The sequence below is a fragment of the Wolffia australiana genome, chromosome 18 (assembly GCF_029677425.1).
Source record: "Wolffia australiana isolate 7733 chromosome 18, ASM2967742v1".
Classification (NCBI taxonomy): domain Eukaryota; kingdom Viridiplantae; phylum Streptophyta; class Magnoliopsida; order Alismatales; family Araceae; genus Wolffia; species Wolffia australiana.
This window is the reverse complement of record NC_135852.1, coordinates 10,454,561-10,474,235: the sequence shown is the minus strand read 5'-3', so window position 1 is coordinate 10,474,235 and position 19,675 is coordinate 10,454,561. Positions and strand designations below refer to the sequence as shown.

At 38.4% G+C, this 19,675-nt stretch overlaps 2 protein-coding genes and 1 non-coding gene across 3 annotated transcripts; all 3 read right to left on the bottom strand.

Moving 5' to 3' along the window:
- Positions 1-7,083: 7,083 nt before the first annotated feature.
- On the bottom strand, positions 7,084-7,190 carry LOC144715381 (small nucleolar RNA R71). The gene has a single exon (XR_013584608.1). It is a non-coding gene; the product is annotated as a small nucleolar RNA R71 (small nucleolar RNA).
- A 6,385-nt stretch (positions 7,191-13,575) lies between these two features.
- Positions 13,576-16,537, bottom strand: LOC144715021 (uncharacterized). The gene is made up of 2 exons (XM_078589863.1): positions 15,765-16,537; positions 13,576-15,682 (listed from the first exon to the last, which is right to left on the bottom strand). The coding sequence occupies exons 1-2, from the start codon at positions 16,341-16,343 to the stop codon at positions 15,584-15,586; spliced, it is 678 nt and encodes a 225-aa protein (XP_078445989.1). The 5' UTR covers positions 16,344-16,537; the 3' UTR covers positions 13,576-15,583.
- Positions 16,538-16,675: 138 nt separating this feature from the next.
- Positions 16,676-18,848, bottom strand: LOC144715022 (excitatory amino acid transporter). Its single transcript, XM_078589864.1, has 3 exons — positions 18,634-18,848; positions 18,247-18,384; positions 16,676-16,837 (listed from the first exon to the last, which is right to left on the bottom strand). Exons 1-3 carry the CDS (start codon positions 18,722-18,724, stop codon positions 16,821-16,823), a joined length of 246 nt encoding a protein of 81 aa, XP_078445990.1. The 5' UTR covers positions 18,725-18,848; the 3' UTR covers positions 16,676-16,820.
- Between the last annotated feature and the right edge of the window lie 827 nt (positions 18,849-19,675).

The window sequence follows — 19,675 nt, the reverse complement described above, 5'->3', positions numbered from 1 at the left end:
CTTGAAAAAACTGTAAAAAGCTGAAAAATCTTAATTCTGATGGCCTCTGAAAAATGTGTAACCGAAGAGCAAAATGGCAGAAAAAGATACAATGAGTTTTACAAACCAGATGGTATCTGAATAAGCATACATGGAGCATGTAAAACCAAATGAAGTAAAAGGAGGGAAAGTGATACTTCCAAAACAAAAGGAGGCAGAATTATAGAGAAATTGTGTCAAGATTATGAAATAAAGAAAAACAACGCATAGTAGTTTCACAAAAGAAATGACAAAACATAGAGATACCCGTTGAAAACTGCATATAGGGAAAAAAAAATAAGATTCATAGCGCTGGGAAAGATAACGCGTTACAGAACCGTAAAGTGGCAAAAAAAGATACAAGGAGTTTTGCACATGATACTGCAAAACAAAGAGAGGCAAACGTTTAGAGACGTTGTGTCAGAATTATGGGGAAACCAAAAAAGATCAAAGGTGGAAACAAGCGAGGTGTAGTGAATTAGAGGCATTGAAGAGAAAAAGTGCATTGGTAATAGTTCAATGAATGAAAGGAAAGAAAACTGAATGATGTAAATGGGTATTTACTTCCAAGTTTAAGTCAAATCAAGTGGTTGAAAGATTTATAACACAATTACTTGCTATCCAATATACACAAGTTTATCATCAAGATTATTATTTGGTACAATAGCAAAGATCAATACTGTGAAGGTAATTATATTTATGGCATCTAATTTACATTGGACCTTGGATCAATATTATGCGAATAACATTTTTTATCTGGAGAACTACAATAGGAAATCTATATATATATGCCCCTGGTTATGATAAATAATCTAGTGATAAATGTAAATTGCAGAAGATGATCAAAGGTTAGGAACAATTACTAAAATCTTGGTTTGAAAATATATAAAAAATGAAACGATTCATTAAGAAAAGAGAAATTGTGATCGCACACTATTTTAAGAATTCAATAGTGTGATAAAAGTTATCATCATATTAATTAATGCAGGTGAAAAAATTGTGACTGGCGATGAGAAGGACGAGATTAAAATCTTAGGTTATTGATTGTCTCAGGAATTTGATGTGTAGTACTTAGGCAGTTTGAAGTACTTTATTGGTATATAATTTTATGATCTCTCTTCTAATTTATTTTTATCACAACAGAATGATACACTTTACTTGCTGAGAGAAACATGTTCCCTAGATTACCAACCTATTGATACATTAATTGATTTCAATCACAAACTTAAAATGGGAGAAGATGTTGAGGTGACTAACCAGACAGTATATATATATTTTTGAATCATCTAACCAGACAGTATATAATTGATTCATTTTAAAATTTATTTATTTGTCTCATGTTAGGACATATATATCATATGATGATATTACTTTAAGTGAATTCGTGCATTGACCTATTATTATTTATATGGAAGCTGGTTTCAGAATTATGAGATACCTAAAAGAAACTATAGGATATGTGTTATTTTCAATACAAATGATGTTTTTTATTTAAATATATATGCTGACACATATTTTGCAAGTTCATTAGTAGATCACAGGTCAACTACAGAAATGTTCATCTTTTTAAGAGGAAATAACTTGCATGACAGCTAGAATCATTTGACCTGGACGGAATCTACACTGTATCCAATCAGCTGAAATATGTGCTGACATCTTCACCAAGGAACTGTCAAGACTTCAATTTTAAAGTGTCTTCACAAGCTCATAATAGATGGAATCGAGGGCGCAGTCGAGAAGAATGATGTCGACCAGAATGTGGATCGGTCATTGATTTCTGATAGACCCAAAATGGCAATCATACAAATTTTAAAGTCATTTTGGGATCATTTCATGTGTATTATCTTCAATTTTACAAGAATTTTGCATTTCATCCGCTAAATAGCGCAAGTGATAAAAATGCATTTTAATGTCATTTTATGCATGTTCTACATACTCAAGAATTTCTTAGTAAAAATATATATAAGACATTGTTAATTTTCTATTGTTCTATTTAGTGTGTTATTTAGGCTATTGCAGTGGTGAAGTCAATATTGTAGAGAAGAAAATGAAAGAGAGAGAGAGAGCGATAAAGAAAGAAAAGAAAATTAAAGAAAAAAAGAGGTTTTTTGTTGGGCCAGGGCCAACTAGGAGCCCACCAGGCACATCAACGCCCAAGCCCAAGTCAGCCACAGGCAGGTGCGCGTAGGGCACTCAAGCCTGTCCACAACTAGCAAGAGGCGGCGCCCAGTAGGCAAGCCCAACCAGCCACATAAAGAGATCTCATAGAGGCCCAGTCAGGCCCACAAAAGAATCAAGTTGCGGTACATAGGAGAGGTATGTCATTTTAATTTGATAGAGAATACATGCCAAAATCTATTTAGCTCTGCATATTTCTACATTTTTCGATGGGATTTAGAATCCCACTATCTCTCTTACTCTTGCAAAGGGTTGAGCCACCGAGTAACCAAGCGATTGCGGCTCCATGGGCCGTGATCTTAAGAAAGCAGCAAATAAATTGAGACCGGGCTTCGAGCCAACTTGGCCAGAAGCCCATGTCTTTATGGGCTACATTAAGTTTACTAAAATGATCTTGTCCGTTCAATCTTCTTAAAGATGATTAGACGGTGAGGTAAATCACGTCCTATTTAATTTGTTTTTCTTTCTTTTTCAGGTCCTCTGATTTTCCGTGACGGCTGACTCAAAACGCGGGACCCCTTGGCTGACGAATCAGAGGAGAGCCTAGTGATGTGGCAGCTGATGAGGTGGCTGATGCAGCGTGCTGACGTGGCGGCGAGGTTACACCAAATTAAGTTGGGTTCACGGCTGCGTTTTAATCACAGGCGTTGATTGATTTCAGGAGCAGATCGAATGGTGGGGGGGCAATATTGTCCTCTTCGCTGGCCCCCCTCCCCAATTGTCGTCCTTGTCGATGCCATCGCTGGAGGCCATATTCGGCCGGCGAGTGGGGACAGTGGGGTGATCCAATAGCCTGGGAGGACCCTCAAGGCCATCCCCCTCTATTGGATGGCCTGGGAAGTCCCTCTCAAGCCATTAAAGGGGGCCAGAAGGCCCTCAATTCAAGTAGCTTTCGACCATAAGCCTCACGGTGGTGGGGATCCCTTCCGGTGGCGTCGAGAGCAGGAAGGAGGGGCGTGACACCCCTCCAAGCGTTCTTGGAGCTTCGGACAGCACCGAAGAAAAGTCTGAGCAGCTTGTGTTTGCTCCCAAGCGGAGGAGATGAATGCATGATTTTTTTCAGGAACTGAGATTGATCGAGTTTTCTTTGAGTTTTATCACTGCGATTTGGTTTGGACATTCCATCGAACACCCTATGTGTTCAATGAATATTTCTCGATTTATATAAGTTAGTTACTATTGACTTTATAAAAATTTCTAAAAATATAAATCTATCCTACCCCGATTTCTATTGGGCATTCTGTCGAGCACCCAAGAGGCATTCAACAGAACTGCCTCTTCTAAGCCGATTTTATTCTATAAAACTAATATAAAATACATAAAAGCTTATGAAAACTAAATAAACAATATAACTCTCTTATTTCGACCCCCTCTGGGGCATTTGGTCTAACACCTTAAAGGTGTTCGACAAAAATAACCCATTCTTACCCGATTTCTTACTATAAAATACATAATATATATATATATATATATAAATCATATAAAAGCATATAAAAATACCTATTCTATAATAAATATTAAACCTACATAAAGGGTATTCTATAACCATAGGTGAGTTTATATTACTATAAATACTTCTTAATTACTATTACTACCACTTATTCCTTCTTAATATCTCTCTATACTGACCTATCTGCTTACTACTACTTATTTCTTCTTATAGTTACTATCTTTAGTATTATTATTATAGCTTATTAACTAACAACTCAATTATTCGAAATTCCTCTAAAGGCGAGTCCCTGTGGAGACGACCTTACTCTAACTATACATTTGAGGAAGTTTATATATTTAGGGAAATTAAATTTACAATGATATTTAAAAATAACTACGCAATTTGCCTCCATCAAATTGGCACCATTGCAAGTATATTCAAGAAATAGCAAGTGTAAAGTTTTTTTCCTATTGATTTGATTTTCTGAATTATTACGTTTTTCATAAAAAGACTTTACACTTACTTGCTGTTGCTTGAAATTACTTGCACTTGCTTAGTATTCCTTGAGATTAGCTTGTTATTGTCTTTATTCTATTATATTTGGCAAACTAACTTGAATAGGGAGACAAAAGCTAGGAAGTAAAATTAAGGGAAGGAACGGGATTGAGCAGAGGTAAATCATTCACCTATCCTTATTTACTTTTAAGTATTATTTTTGTCCAGATGAGATAGTTGCCCTAACTTTTTAGTGCAGAAGGAAAACAAAAATCAAATAAGTGACAAATTTTATTTTTCCACTTATTCTGAATTTTTATTACTTTTACTTTCATATCACTAACTATTGTTTCAGACATAAAAATTCAGGTACATTCTTCAGCCTTTTATTTCAATTCAAAATTTATATGCTGATTTTATAAATTTCAATGATTGTGGTTGTGATTGAAACGATAAGGAGTTAACCTCCTCATCAAAACCTTAGCAAATCTAGGTGTTTCTCCCCTGGAATTTTAAGGTTAGACTTCTATTAGAAGGTAACTTCATCAAGGTTAAACATTACTCGACTACTTGGTGCAAGTATATCCACTACTTAGGCGGCTTATGAACGGACGTAGATGGTTACATAATGCATTAGCAGAACCGTTTGATTTACCTTCAGATGAAGAGGAGGTTTCATCCCACAACTCAAGTTCATCGACGTCAGATAGACTCATCATGGCTGCATGCGAGCAAGGGAATGAGAGGTTGATGTTGAGAGATCATTCGACCCCTCTTCAGTATAGGCCCATCACCATAGTGCATGCACGGATTGGTGAAGGGATAAATTTTAGGATAGACTTTCATACTGTTAGCCTATTACCTGTCTTCTTGGGGAAGAATACTGATAAGTTCAAAATTATGTATTTATATGTCGTTATTTTAGGGTTTTCCGAACTTAAGCAATAATATTTATTTTATCCCTCAGTGTTTAAGTAAGGGGTTGAACCCTGGGGAGGCGATAGGGAAATTCAGTTTTCCTCAAATTAGGGATTAGCACTCTAGGTTTTAACAGCTATGATTTTTTTTAGATTTTAACCAATTTTATGATTAGTTAGCAATTCTTGATAAGAATTACTAACTAATCCCCTACTAGATTGTTTAAGTATCCAATGGATCTTAGATTTTTAGGATGTGAGTGTGACAAAAATCTAGATCCACAGTTCTCATTAAGAATTCTTTACTTTTTTATTTAACCCAAATACTTAATTCAGCTTGAATAATTTTTTTATTTTTTTAGTCAATTAGAAATTATTTAGAGAAGAAAATTGATCCCAATTGTTATTACCAATATTTTTATAAGGGTTGATCCAAATTTCTTATGGACTAGAAACCCTAAGGTAACATTTTCTAATGTTTTGCATTTTATTTTATTTTGTTCTCACGGATTTTAGAATGTTAAGAGTATTTTTATTATATTTTTATTTTATCCTAATTAGTTGAAAATTGTAAAAATGTCCTAAAATAGCAAATCGTGAATACGATTCACGATTCCCTAATTTTAAGAAGTACAAGATTGAATTTGATGATTTAAGGGAAAAATATGATTCAAAATAGGAAATTGATAATTAATCAATGATAATTGATTTGAAAACGAACTAAAATTTACGAATTAAGATGATTAAAATTGGAATTGGAAAAACAACAAACGTGAACGGGATTGCGAAATTGAGAAAAATTGAATGTAAACTTAATTGTAAAATGCATTCAGAATAAACCTACATGTGCCAGGAATGCCAGAGAATTGATCTGGGCAAACTTTGAGCAACGAACACCGAAGATTTTCCACTAATCTGACTTAAAATTTCTGAAAATTGCGGCGACGGATCTGCACACTTCTTCCCCAAATCGAGCTCCAAAACCTTCCTGGTTGAATCTTGAGTCTTCGAGGAGGCTAGGCGATCAATCCTCGAGCTTAAAAATCAAGAATGGGGGTCAAAATTTCATTTTCCCCCTTTTATTGCCGCGAAATCAAAAGAACTTGTTCTTCCGATTCCGTTACGATTTCTCTGCTTTGCACATTGTACGCAAGTCATACGGAGCAATGCGGTTGGTCAGTGTGGCGTAATGGACGGCTGTGCATTGTGCACATGGTCGGGCATGTGTGTGAAACACATGAAATGTTGAAGACGGTTATAATCTGATCTGGTTTCTGATTCATTCACATAGCGCTGCACGGGATCGGGTTAAGTGACACCTGATTCGTCCACATAACAGCGCGTGCCATGTGCCCCATGCCGCACGTGATGCACGACATGCACGATGCACGTGCGTGCGTGTCACGCACTGAAGGCTGAGTGCGGCTTGTGATTCGTCCGCGCTCTCCTCGACGCATCTCGCTGCCCAATAAGGGCCAGTTTCATTAAAAAAATGTTTTTAGATGGAAAAACAGCTAAAATAAATCCAAAAAAATATGTATTAATACCTAAAAAATGATATTATTATTTTCTAAAGTTTTTTTTATTTATTTCTTTTCTTTTTATTTATATAAATAGATCAATTAATCATTTAAAATTCATTTAAAAAACATTTAAAAAAATTTAAAATATAAAAATTGACCTAAATATTGATTGAAGTATTATTTAACTTGAAATTTAAGGAATTTATTATTTTAACTTAAAATCATGATAACATGCGTTAAAAATTAATGTTTTTATGCATTAAAAGCCCAAAAATATGATGAAATTAACAGTTTATCAGCTCTTATTTTCATGTTATCAACTACAGAAGACCCCTACAAATTGATAGAAGACCACTCAAGGTTATGTGAGATGAAAAATTACCAACATGTTCCCTCAGAGATAGTCACCTTGAGAAATAGAGCAAAAGAGTGGTTTAGGAATCTGTCCATGGAGTTGAACTCTTGGGAGGAGATAGAGCAAGCCTTCTTGAAAAAATTCTACCCTATTGGGAAAACAAAGATGATCCAAAATACTATTAGAGATTTTTATCAAGAAGTGGGAGAGCCATTCAATGAGGCATGGGAACGATGGAGGCAGTACACCAGAACTTGCCCTCACCATGGTGTGCCAAAACACGATATTGTACAACTATTCTATGAAGGATTGGACCATCACAACAGACTGATGTTGGATGCTGAAAGTGGAGGAGCATTTATGAGCAAGTATGATGATGAAGCCTTGGAGCTCATAGAGTTAGTAACAGAAAATAATGGGCATCATGCTGCACTCGCCTAACCTAATAAGGCGATTACCCCTAGAAGAGGAGGCATCATAGATGCAAAACTTGTCCAGACATACATGATTATGGAAAAAATAGATAAATTAGTAGACTCCCAAAAGGCATTGGCGTAAAGATTAACTCCACCTAGCATCCCTCAAAAACCGGGGGAGCAAGGTAGTCAAGAGGTACCACTCTCACACATGGCCAATACCAACCAAGAGCATGATGAATGTGATGCTCAAACTGAACAAGACGTGATGGTAGTTCAACAGCAAAACCGTCACACACCCGGCAATAGACAAGGTCAACAAGTTAGACCTTCATACAATAATGGATATAACAATAACGCTACTTGTTATGCTCTCCAACCCAGGTGATAAGACCATTGGTCATTTATGTTTTAATTTAAAGGCTATGTTTAATTTTTCTTTCCTTTGCAGTGTGAATCTTGGATCATATTCTGATGGTGGCTGAACCAAACTCATAGATATTGCATAATACTACTAACAGCATTGACTTAATCCGATACAAGTCAATAGCGCAAATACAACTCCATGTAGCCTAATTCTAAGCTCATTTGGCTCACTCTCAGTGGGCCATTAGCCCCCATTTGCAAATTATCCTCTTGAAGATACAAAAGCAGTATTTTAACACTATTATCAAACATGTACTTTCATTCGTTACTATATTTGTATAATCCTTCGTCTGTGCAAGACCAAAAAATGACTTATGCTATGGTTTGTGGTCAAAACCTAGTCTGTTATTTGTTAGTACTATTGTAAAATAGGGATCGTTGGAGAAAAAATTCTCCAATATCCAACTACAGTAACAAATTACACCTGGTCCTCTTGAAGATACAAAGCAGTATTTTAGCACAATCATCAAACATGTACTGCCATTTGTTACTGTATTTGTATAATCCTTCGTCTATGCAAGACCAAAAAAATGACTTATGTTATGGTTCGAGGTCAAAACACAGTCCGTTATTTGTTTAGCACTAGTGTGTAATGGGGATCATTGAAGAAAAAAATCTCCAATATCCTCACTGAACTGGACAGGGATTTAAAGCATCCTCTTTCTCGAGTCAATATCCTCTTATATCGAGGGGAGATGATCCCATTTCGACCAATCAATCGCCTTCATGTACTCCTTGTTATATCTAATCTAAGATATGTTATAATCCTACAATTATAGATGTTTATGTCTTTGTCAAAGCATAACCTTCCACACACGAGATGTTCTTGGTGTCTCAAGTTAATGGACTACTCATACAACCGTGATATGAATCAACCTAACTGACATTTAGGTATGATATTATTAAGCGATTCATACAAATCATTTCAATGAGCTCTTTCTCTAAAAAGTCTCTACACTTATGGACATAAGATCAGCCATACTTACCATATAAGTAGGATCATAGAGTTATACTCTATCTGGATATTTCAGTGTCCATCTTGAGTATCTATCAAATTAGAAATTTTGACTAAATACTTATAGACTATTGATCAATGTATTATGATCACATCATAATTCACTAAGTCGGTGCATGTATTCAGGGACTTCATGATAAATATCACAAGATGATAATAATAATAATAATAATGATAATAAATTATATTTATTTCAAGGGACTAAAATAAAACATGGAAGTGTGATTTAAAGGCTTTGGAGAAAAGACCCTCTATGATACCATCATAGGTCCCTTAATAGTGTTTTCTTTTTTAATAAAAAAATCCATTAGTTCATATGTACGTTATTGTCTCAAAACCATATGTGTGTGAACTTTCAGGCCTAAGTAAGCATCCATTTAATGGCGCAACATCCCAAAACCTCTTTACAAGACAGAAATTATATAAACTCATGAATGCATTGATTATCATTGATTTAACCTAATTGTTATGTAGCGGTGTTGACACATTATGCACTAAGAAACACCATGTGCACTAGAAGGTAATTGGATAAGGTTACCATAAATAGAACTTAGCATTCATGAGTTCCTATTTTTGTACAATTTGTCATCCACTCGGCTCTCCTATAATGACCTATGATGTCCTTTTATAATATTTTGACCACCTGGGCCAAGGAAGTAATTGCATATTATTTCTATACTTTGTATCATCTCATTATAGGACCACATGATTCCATATTGACCATACAACCACCTTTTTGGACTTGTAATTGACTTAGCACTCTTCTTTTAGACTCCCTTGACTAGGAATCTGATGTCGAACGTCATCGATGGCGTCGTCCGATGGGTAAAAGTAGTATGTGAATGTAACTACATGATGCATATGTCCTACGTGAAATGTACGTGCAGGGCCGACGAGTGGGGTACAAACCAAGTTACGAGCTCTGAGGCGGGCTACCGATGACGATGGCGGTGACCTTCTGACCCTTGTCGGGGTGACGATGGCAACTATGGCGCCGAACGGAACAAGTCCGTTGGGCTCGCACGTAACGGACAGGCTCGACCTGTACTTAGGAAGACACTCAATTTGTAGTTTCCTTGAAGTGGTTCTCTCACCTAATCTAACCAGAGCGCGGTGTAGTGCAACCAAAAATATACTGAAAGACATAATTAAGCTGGCGAGCAAGGGGGAATGGTGTACCTTGTCGGTGGCGGCATTCGTCGTCGTCATCCAGGGATGCGGAGGAGTACTGGTAGAGGCACGTAGTAGTTCAACGGGCAGCCGTGACATGACGTTGGAGCAGAGTGTAAGAATCGGATACAAGGACGAGGAGGAGTAGTCTGGCGGCGAAACGAGTCAAAGGCTAGTGGAGTAAGCAGGTGGGATTCAGGCGCAAGTTCCCAGTAACAACCTCAGCGACTTCAGCAACGATCCAATGGCATAGAGTGGAGCGAGCTGACATAATGTCCTCTAGCGATGTCACAGTAGTAGTGCAAGACATGCTACTATGGGATTAATGCCAGCAGATAGAGTCCAAGAATTCTCTTCCACATGACTGTTCGATGGTGGATCCACATGCACGAGTGACCGCTGTGCTATCGGGCGTGGAAGAGGGCAATCACCTTTGGCTTGGCAATAGACACCTTGTGTTGACCGACGATAGTTGATGGGATGTGAGAAGGCCACACCATGCGGGCGGATTTTACCGATCAACGGAGATTCAACGGCAAACCATGCAGTCGACTATGAGATGCCTTCGATAACCCTCCAACCAAGAGTGGTCGACGGTAAATTGTTGTCGGTGTTTCTCCTGCTACTTCTCTTGCCCTTCTTCCTCTCCTTCCTCTTCTTCATTTCTTGGGTGAGATCTGAAACGACAATTACTGCAAAATACAACTTCCAGATCTAAGATTCAACATGGGACCATCGTGGCCTTATATAGGGCCATGATGGGCCCCTTACAAGGGGAGTCCAATAAGAGACCCCCCTTTTAAAACACAAATAAAGGACATAGGGAATGAAATGACGTGAAAATAAAACAAATACGGACAAAGACGAAAACACACTGATACGAGCGCGGACGTGCTCTACCCAGGGTATTTAAACCCGGGCGTCTTCACGGACGCTTTGGCGCGCCGGTCAGCCTGGACATGGACCGACGGTGATGCTGATGTCGATGAAGACGGCTCCGCTAACGTGTTATCGATGACGCTTGGGCGCGCTCCATCAGAATCATAGTTCATAGTCAAAATACAACTGGTCATCCATAAAATTAATTTTGTTTCTAAGGTGTGAATAATACTTATACAGTTGTGACATGAATCGAGATGGTGATAGTTAGGTACAATACCATTTATGGATTCGTATAGATCAATTTTGTAGAAATTCTTTCTCCAGCAAGAGCCTAATATCACTTCTTTCTATTTCCAAAAAATTGGTTTCAAGATCAACCATGCCCATTAAATAAGCACGAGTAGCTGATGTTATTCTATGTAGATATTCTGAGGTCCTCTCTAATATCCTATGAATAAGAATGCTTAGTATATGATTTATACATTCCCAGTTGTAGATAATGTCATTATATTATGGTCATTATTGTGGAAATCCTTAGTTATGTCACACATGAAAATAAGGAATACGAACTGTTTTAGTGAATTTGAACTAAATGTAGAGTGTGTGATTGGCTCTCAAGGAAAATAATTCCATCATGAATACTATTTGTTTTTTAAAAAGAATAATATGTAGCTATAAAAACATGGGCTGCCTCACTAACTCCAGTGAATAATAAAAGGGCATTAAAAATAACTATGACATACTAGTTGAGCATTTTGGGGAGATATTACCTATGCATGAAAAAAATTAAAATATTACCCAGTAGTAGCTGGCTTATAAACTCTACACGCTAAGCCTTATTATTTACCTAAAATTGTAAAGTAAAATTTCCCGACAGCTCATTAACAAGAACTTGTGAAGGTATTTCTAGGTTCACTATAATTGTTTTTCTTGCGAGAGAGACATCTTTGTTCAACAGCACGGTTTTTTTTCTTGTACCATATATAAGAATTCCTAAAGTAATTCTAAATAAATTCCAATATTTGGATCCATCTATATATGTCTATCTTTAAATATGAAAACTTACATATGACTTATGGATTCCACAATACCCTTATGGATTAAATCTTTGATAGCTTTTTCTTTGGACTCAAAAGCAAGATCCTCTAACACTAAGTATTTTCGATTAATGGGTAAGCTTTAGAAATGGACTCTACGCTCACTATTTTTCGGTGGGTACCAAATAAGGCTTTTCATTGAAATATCAAAATTTCAAAATTTATTGATTAACCATTTTCATATTACAAGGTAACCACAATCATATTCTTAAAGATTTTTCCAAGGTTTATAGAGATTAAAACCTTTAAAATTGTGCAAGTTTCTCGTTTATCAGCTTCATGGAATTCAAAGGTCATTAATAAAATAACTTTAGCTTTTTTAAATTGATTTGATGAAATGATTATCAAATATATATATATATATATATATATATATATATATTTGATAGAAAATCTTGTTATACTGTTGTTTTAATCTAATATAATAAACATGATTATCGTTGGATAAACAACAGCTATGGCTTTGTGATGAAGGAAAACATTTTTAACTAAGTTCAATGATTTGAAATTAAATTTTGATTGTAAATAGTTTATGATATAGATGAATAAGAATAGATTGCTTTTTAAAAAAAGTACACTTAAGTATTTGTAATACATATGGATTTGTGGCCTTGAGAAAAATATTTTTGCAACACAACAAACATGTGTGGTAAAGTATTATTTGTTCAATTACACATGCCTTTGATTTAATAGATGTCCATGAATTATGGCCTTTATTATTTAATTTTTAACATGGCTTTTTCAATAAAATTATAGTTGTTTAGTTCAAAATTTCATAGACTTAAAGGTGTGATATCCATTAAAAATTTTAACAATCTTGATTTCTATGCATTTTTTTCTTACAATCGAATCATCCAATTGCTTAGTCAGTGTGGTTCACAATCTAGGATGTCTCAAATTTGTGCCTTTGTGATGTTGTGATGGACCATAGGATTTTGGATTAATGTGTTTACAGATTATAGAATCAGACATTTCCACAAAATTAATGGTTTCAATAACATCCCAAGCGTTAAATTATTATTTTCAATTAAAAAATTAATGAAGTACGACTAATCCAAAAAATATTCATGTTTTTCATGAGGGAATTCAGCGCGAGATAACTAGTTAGAAATCTTTTTCATAATATAAAAAAAAGTATTTGATAAAAAAGTGATGACGCATCCTATCTTAGAACCCATAAAATTAATGGATTCAATCACATCCCAGGCGTTAAATTAATATTTTTCAATTAAAAAAATTAATGAAGTACAACTAATCCAAAAAATGTTAATGTTTTTCATGAGGGAGTTGAGAGTGACATAACCAGTAAGAAATCTCTTTCATAATAAAAAAAAATTATTTGATAAAAAAAGCAATGACGCGTCCTATCGTAGATGCAACCATCCTTTGTGTGAATCCATCTTACATTTTTTTCAGGAAACGATTCTTTCAATAGTAAAATTTAAAATAATGATTAAATAAGTGATACATCATTTTCATTGACCTCTGTTTTACAATAATATAATGATATCAAAAGCTATAAAAAAATGCACATAGGGACAAAATTATTTAATTATTATTTTCCAGGTTTTTCTTCAATAAAAGTACGGCCAGAAAATGTAGATGATGGCAAAACTACACATTCGCCACCATCTGGTTCATGCAAAAAATGTCCATGCACAAAAACAAATCAGAATTTAAGGCTTATGTACATTCTTTTTATTTTCAAAGATGATTTAACGCGGTCACTTGACAAAGCAGTAACCACCCGATATAATCACATCCTGCGTTAATTTATCATAAGCATAAAATTTAAGTTTATGCACATTCTATGTTAGCAATCTAATCAATTATTCCTAAAGTGGAAAGATTGAACAGAGGGAGGAAGAGCTAAAAATACTGCTCAGTTGGGTTCTAAGATGTACCGTTCTATAGGCAAAACCGCTGTTGTTATTCAAAGATGGGGGGGGGGGGACCTTCACGTCTTGCCTCCCCTTCTACATCTGATTTTTTTATAATTTTCCAGGTCTGCCTCTTTTGAGGGCACGTCAAGTCTGCCCACCCAGATAGAGAGATATATCTAGAGAGATAGAAAGAGAATAAGAGAGAGAGAGAGATGCTGAGACATCCTCGAGAACGAGAGAGATGTAGAAAGAGAGAGTAAGACAGAGGAAGCGATAAGTAAAAATAGAGAGATGTAGAAAGAGAGAGTAAGAGAGAAATAGAAAGAGAGAGAAAGAGAGAGAGGAAGAGAGAGACGTGGAAAGAGAGAGACGTAGAAAGGGAAAGAGGAAGAGAGAGACGTGGAAAGAGAGACGTAGAAAGGGAAAGAGGAAGAGAGAGACGTGGAAGGAGAGATGTGAAGAAAGAGAGAGACGTGGAAGGAGAGATGTGAAGAAAGAGAGTGAGGAAGAGAGAGACGTAGAAAGGGAAAGAGGAAGAGAGAGACGTGGAAGGAGAGATGTGAAGAAAGAGAGAGAGGAAGAGAGAGACGTGGAAAGAGAGATGTAGAAAGAGAGAGAGGAAGAGAGAGACGTAGAAGGAGAAACGAAGATAGAGACATGGAAAGAGAGGGTAAAAGGAAGATATTGAAAGAGAGAGAGAGTAAGACAGAGAAATAGAAGGAGAGAGAGTGTAAGAGCTAGATATATAGGAATAGAGAGAAGGTAAGAGAGTGAGTAAGAGCTAGAGATATAGGAAGAACGAGAAGGTAAGAGAGAGAGATATTGGAAGAGAGAGAAGGTAAGAGAGAGAGATATTGGACGAGAGAGAAGGTAAGAGACAGGGTAAGAGCGAGAGATATACGAAGAGAGAGAGTAAGAGCGAGGGATATACGAAGAGAGAACAGGTAAGAGACAGAGTAAGAGCGAGAGATATACGAAGAGAGAGGAAGAGCGAGGTATATACGAAGAGAGAGGGGAAGAGCGGGACATATACGAAGAGATATAGGAAGAGAGAGAGATAAAGTACGACGAGAGTGAGAGACAGTAAGAGAGAGATATAGGAAGAGAGAGAGAAATATAGGAATGGAGGGAGAGAAAGAGAAATATAGGAATGGAGGGAGAGAAAGAGAAATATAGAAAGAGAGAGTAAAAGAGATATAGAAAGAGAAAGAGGAAGAGAGAGTAAGAGAGGCAGATATACAAGGAGAGAGAGGAAGAGAGAGTAGGAGAGGTAGATATAGAAAGAGAGAGAGAGCAAGAGAGAGGTAGGAGGAGAGATACGAAAGAGAGAGAAAGATAAAACAAAGAAAGAGGAAGAGAGAGAGAGGGGGTTGTATTCTATTTGTGGATCCTACGAGGTACAGAGCGAGCTACTGGACCCCATCTCCAGGCAGATAGAGAGAGAGATATATATATATTCTCTATAAATTGTTTGGCCCGACCGAAGAACGTTATCAATCAAAAAAAAACCAAGCACTGCCCTTCCCAGCCCCACGAATCCGACGGTCCAAATTCCCCCATCCTCCTCCCCAACGGCTAACCCCCCCCCCCCCCCACAACCCTCTTCTTCTAGACTCGCCATCTCCGCCGGTGAGCTTACCGCCATCTCCCTCGAAGAGCGGTGACACGTATATAAATTCACATCAGCTCTCATGGCGCATGATGGGAAGAAGACGACCGTCGGCAATTCAATTTCGAGTAATTTTCCGGCGATTTCGCATGAAATTCCAACAACTTTCACGTACCTTTCGAAGATCTCTGCTGTTCAAGAACGGGATCGGCGACGAGGTACATCTCCGGCGTCACCTCCGACAAACAAAGCCCCGGGAACAGCGTCTGCGCAAGTGCAGAGAAGGAGAATTAACCAAGAGAAACAAGGCGCGGTCGGAATTAGGGCATCGCGGACCGTCGGATCGACCTCGATCTGCTTCTGCACGGATCGCGGCCGTTTCTTCGGCCGCCGCGCGGGAAGCCGGCCGGTGAAGGCGTACAGATCCTCGTCGATCTCCTCCTTGGCGAGCGTCACGGAGAATCTCCGCCGTCGCCGCCGGTCAACGGCGGCGGTCTGCGGCGGCGGCGGCGATCTGGCGTTGAATGCGGGGGCCGATCGCCGCGTACGCAGATTCCAAGGCAGATCCTCGGCGGCGGACGTGCTAGGGTTAGGATCTAGCCTAGAGGCGAGGTACGGCTCGTCTCCTTCGTCGTCCGCCGATTCTACCTCCGCCGCGACCTCCTGGCTATGGCTCTTGCCGCCGTCGCCGTTCCCGGCGGCGCGCCGCCGCGATTGCTTGGGGAAATCCGGACCGTCCGCGCACTTCACGAGCCGCTGGCTCGCCCACGCCCTCAAGTTCGGAACCGGCAGCCTTGACCTCGGCTTCGCCCGCGCCGCCGCCGCCGCCGCCGCCGCCGCCGCCGGCGAAGACGACGACACCGCCGCCGCTGCCGCCGCCGCCGCCATGATCTCCACCTCCCCCGGCGGTTCCCTAGGGAAATACATGGCGCTGATCTGCCCCGAAGAGAGAAAGAAAGAAAGAGAAGAGGAAAGAAGAAACCAAGGGCGAGCGAGGCTTTTATACTGTTCTAGGGAGAGAGTTCCCGAAAGTACAGCGGCGCTAGAGAGAGAATGGCTTTGGGAAGAGGGGGGGATATCCCGCACGTGCCGAGTGCCGGTGTCTTTCTGCCGTTGCCTTCGCGCACGTGCTGCGAGGAATCTTTCGAGGGCCCTGAGTTTGACGCGTACCCCGTGGGCCCGGTCTTTAATTTCCAAAGGCCCGAGCAGAAATTTAGAAAATAAAAGAGAAAAATGCCACCCCCGACGGAGAAATCATGTCAGAAGGTCAACGCGGATGAAAAAAATCATTAAAGTCAAAGTCAACCCACAGATAGAATAGCGCGATAGGGAAATAGTCGCTAGAACTTATTCGGATTAACGAGGCAGAAAGTCAACCCACGGGAAGTCAACCCCTCTCAGCCTTCATTCGTCCCCGCTCTCTGCAAAAATACAAGAACAGTGTGGGAGAAAATTTAGAAAATACACAAGAACAGGAAATCCGAAGGAGATTTAATCTGTTTTTTATCAGTCATCTTGGCCCAGTCGGCGCAGGAAGACTCATAATCTTGATCTAAATTGGAAGATCGAGTATGGTTTTGCGCAATCTTGATCGAGATCAGGAGGCCAGGTCAACTTAGTAGACACCTGGTCTACACAACTGATTCGACGAAGCAACATCCGATCTTCGATGAAGTTGGGTTTGGCTTGATCTTGATCTAGACCCGAAGATCGAGCCAGGAATGTTTGATCAATCCTTCGGAAATTCATTCGGTTTTTCTAATGTTTGTCTAGGCTGAGTGAACTCATCGTTGTCGAAGACAACAACTCTGGCTGGTTTAATCAACCAACTCATCCGATCTGATCTTTGAACAAGTCAGGTCGGGTGCGACTTTGATTGAGATTCGAAGGTCGAGTCAGGAAGACTGATCGATCCAACTAAGTCGATTGCCACTTTGGCCAAGTCAACTAAGTCAGGGTCGAGTAGGGATTGATCGAGATCTGAAGATCACGTTTGATCAATATTCAACCTGTTTTTTTTTTGTCGTCTTCACTGAGTGTACTCTGGAGACTCATTGTCGACTAAGCTGGTTTGATCAACCAACTCAGAAGATTTGATCTTCGAACAAGAGTTCAAGATCGTAAGGTTGAGCCAGGACGACTAATCGATCAGATAACCATCAAAACCAATGATTGCAAACGAGGCTTGCCTCTTATACAAATGATTGTTAATTGGCTTAGCAAATTCTAATTGATATTGCGTTATGGGGAGAAAAACATGAATTAAACACTACACTGAGAGTGGGCTACTTGGTATCAATGCAAAACATTGTTGTTACAAATTTTGAATGAAAATAGCCAATTAGAGTTGGTCGTTTATTAATAAATTGTATGTCCGTATTGTGTAATCTTTGATAGACCTACCACTTCGACTAACAAATGGATGAATCGTGTTAAAAAGACGTCATAAAGCCATCCATCAATAGCGGATATGCTCATGTATTACTTGGCACCAGGAAAATTCTCTACGGTCAGAAATGGATTGTCAAGAGCAAGAAAAGTTTTGATTGATTTCCGAAAGATTAACATCTTTCAGCTTCAATTTCTTAGTTTAAGAAGACCACCATTTGATCGAAAATTGCAATCTCACGGAAGGTGTTATTCCCTTAATAACATTCATAATGCGACACAAGATAAACTCTCAAAGTGAACGAAAGTCCCAGACGATTTCAAATTGTTAAAAACATAATTTGGAAAATAATCAAACGGAAATGCACCCGATTAATACGCAAATTCTACTCATTCATCAAAATTTTGATTGAAAAAATTCACATCGGCAAGAAGAATGTACCAAGGTATCTGCGTTCGTTGGCGGCCTTGGACTTCTCAATCATCTTGGCGAGGTCTTCGTGGAGCTTTTCGTTCCAGGAAACAAGCTGATTGACGAAGACAGCGCCCAGCCCCATTCCCAGCACATGCTCCCATGGATCTGTGACGCACTAAACTTCAGAAAAAAACTTGCAGAGATCGAATTGCTACAATCAAGAAAAAGACAAGATTTCAAACAGAAACGAAATTCCCATAGAAATTGGAATTAGGGATTTTCGTTCCTCGATCAACAAAGTTACAATCGCTGATCCCGAAACAGGATTCAAGGCCCAAAGGAAAAGATACAGGATTTGGTAATTGGAGCCCTAGAAAAAGGGAAATGGATGATGGGTAAGGAAGGATTACTCACGCCTCATCAGGGGAAGTTTCCGAAGTGCATTGGAGTATATCTGGGTGCCGAGCCCGAGAAGCACTCCAATGGCGGTCGCTGTTGCCGGCATCTTCGATTGCAGGCGATCTTTCTCAGACTCTCGCGGATTCAGAATTTGCTTCTTCGATCTACACACCTCCGGCTCTGCTACATGAACCCTTGCAAACTGAGAATCCCCCAAAATTCGGATTTTTACATGTTTAATGTTAAAGATCCTTTAAGAAATAAATTAATGGGGGCTAATTTTTTTTTTTAATGTTTTTCTCTGTGCCACTGCTTCAAAAGTTTGATTTACATGAATAAGATTGACACTCTCTTCACTGAACGACACAGATACCTGTTTGGAGGAAAATATTACATTAAATTTTGACTTCACATAAGATATTCTATTGGTGTGTATAATATCAACATCAAGAACTTTAAGATAGGGAACTGAATGATATTCATTGATCTTGATAGTATATCTGGATTAGAAAATTTTCGTAACATTGTAAGGTGTGGTGTGATCTCTTTGGAGTGATCCTCTAGATAGAAGACCTAAATTGTGCCTTTTGATTAGGATTTCTGGCTTTCAGGAGAATGGAGTATTCCCCAAAATATTAGATCAGGGAACAAGGCAAGTCACTATAAAAGTGAAATATCTTACATCTCTTCTTTCATCCCTTCCAATATATGCATTTAACTTTTTTTGTAGTATGTTTACATTTTAAATGATAAGGTTGTGTCCGGATATTACCCAAATTACTCCCTGTAATGGTAGTTTGACTATTTGTCTAACATAAAGTTATGTTCTCTTCTAAGAAATGCGGTTAATTATAAAATAATTCACATACACAAAAATATAAAATCTTCCTCACATCATTTATATAGTCATATCATCATCTAAGCTAGGACATAGGCGATTGCAAGCGCATGCCAATGAGTGCTAATGGCACATGTAGGGTCTTGGAATTGTGCTCTCAGGCAGTCATAGATGGGCATGCAATGAGCAGCACATGTGTGTGGATAGCACACAAATGTG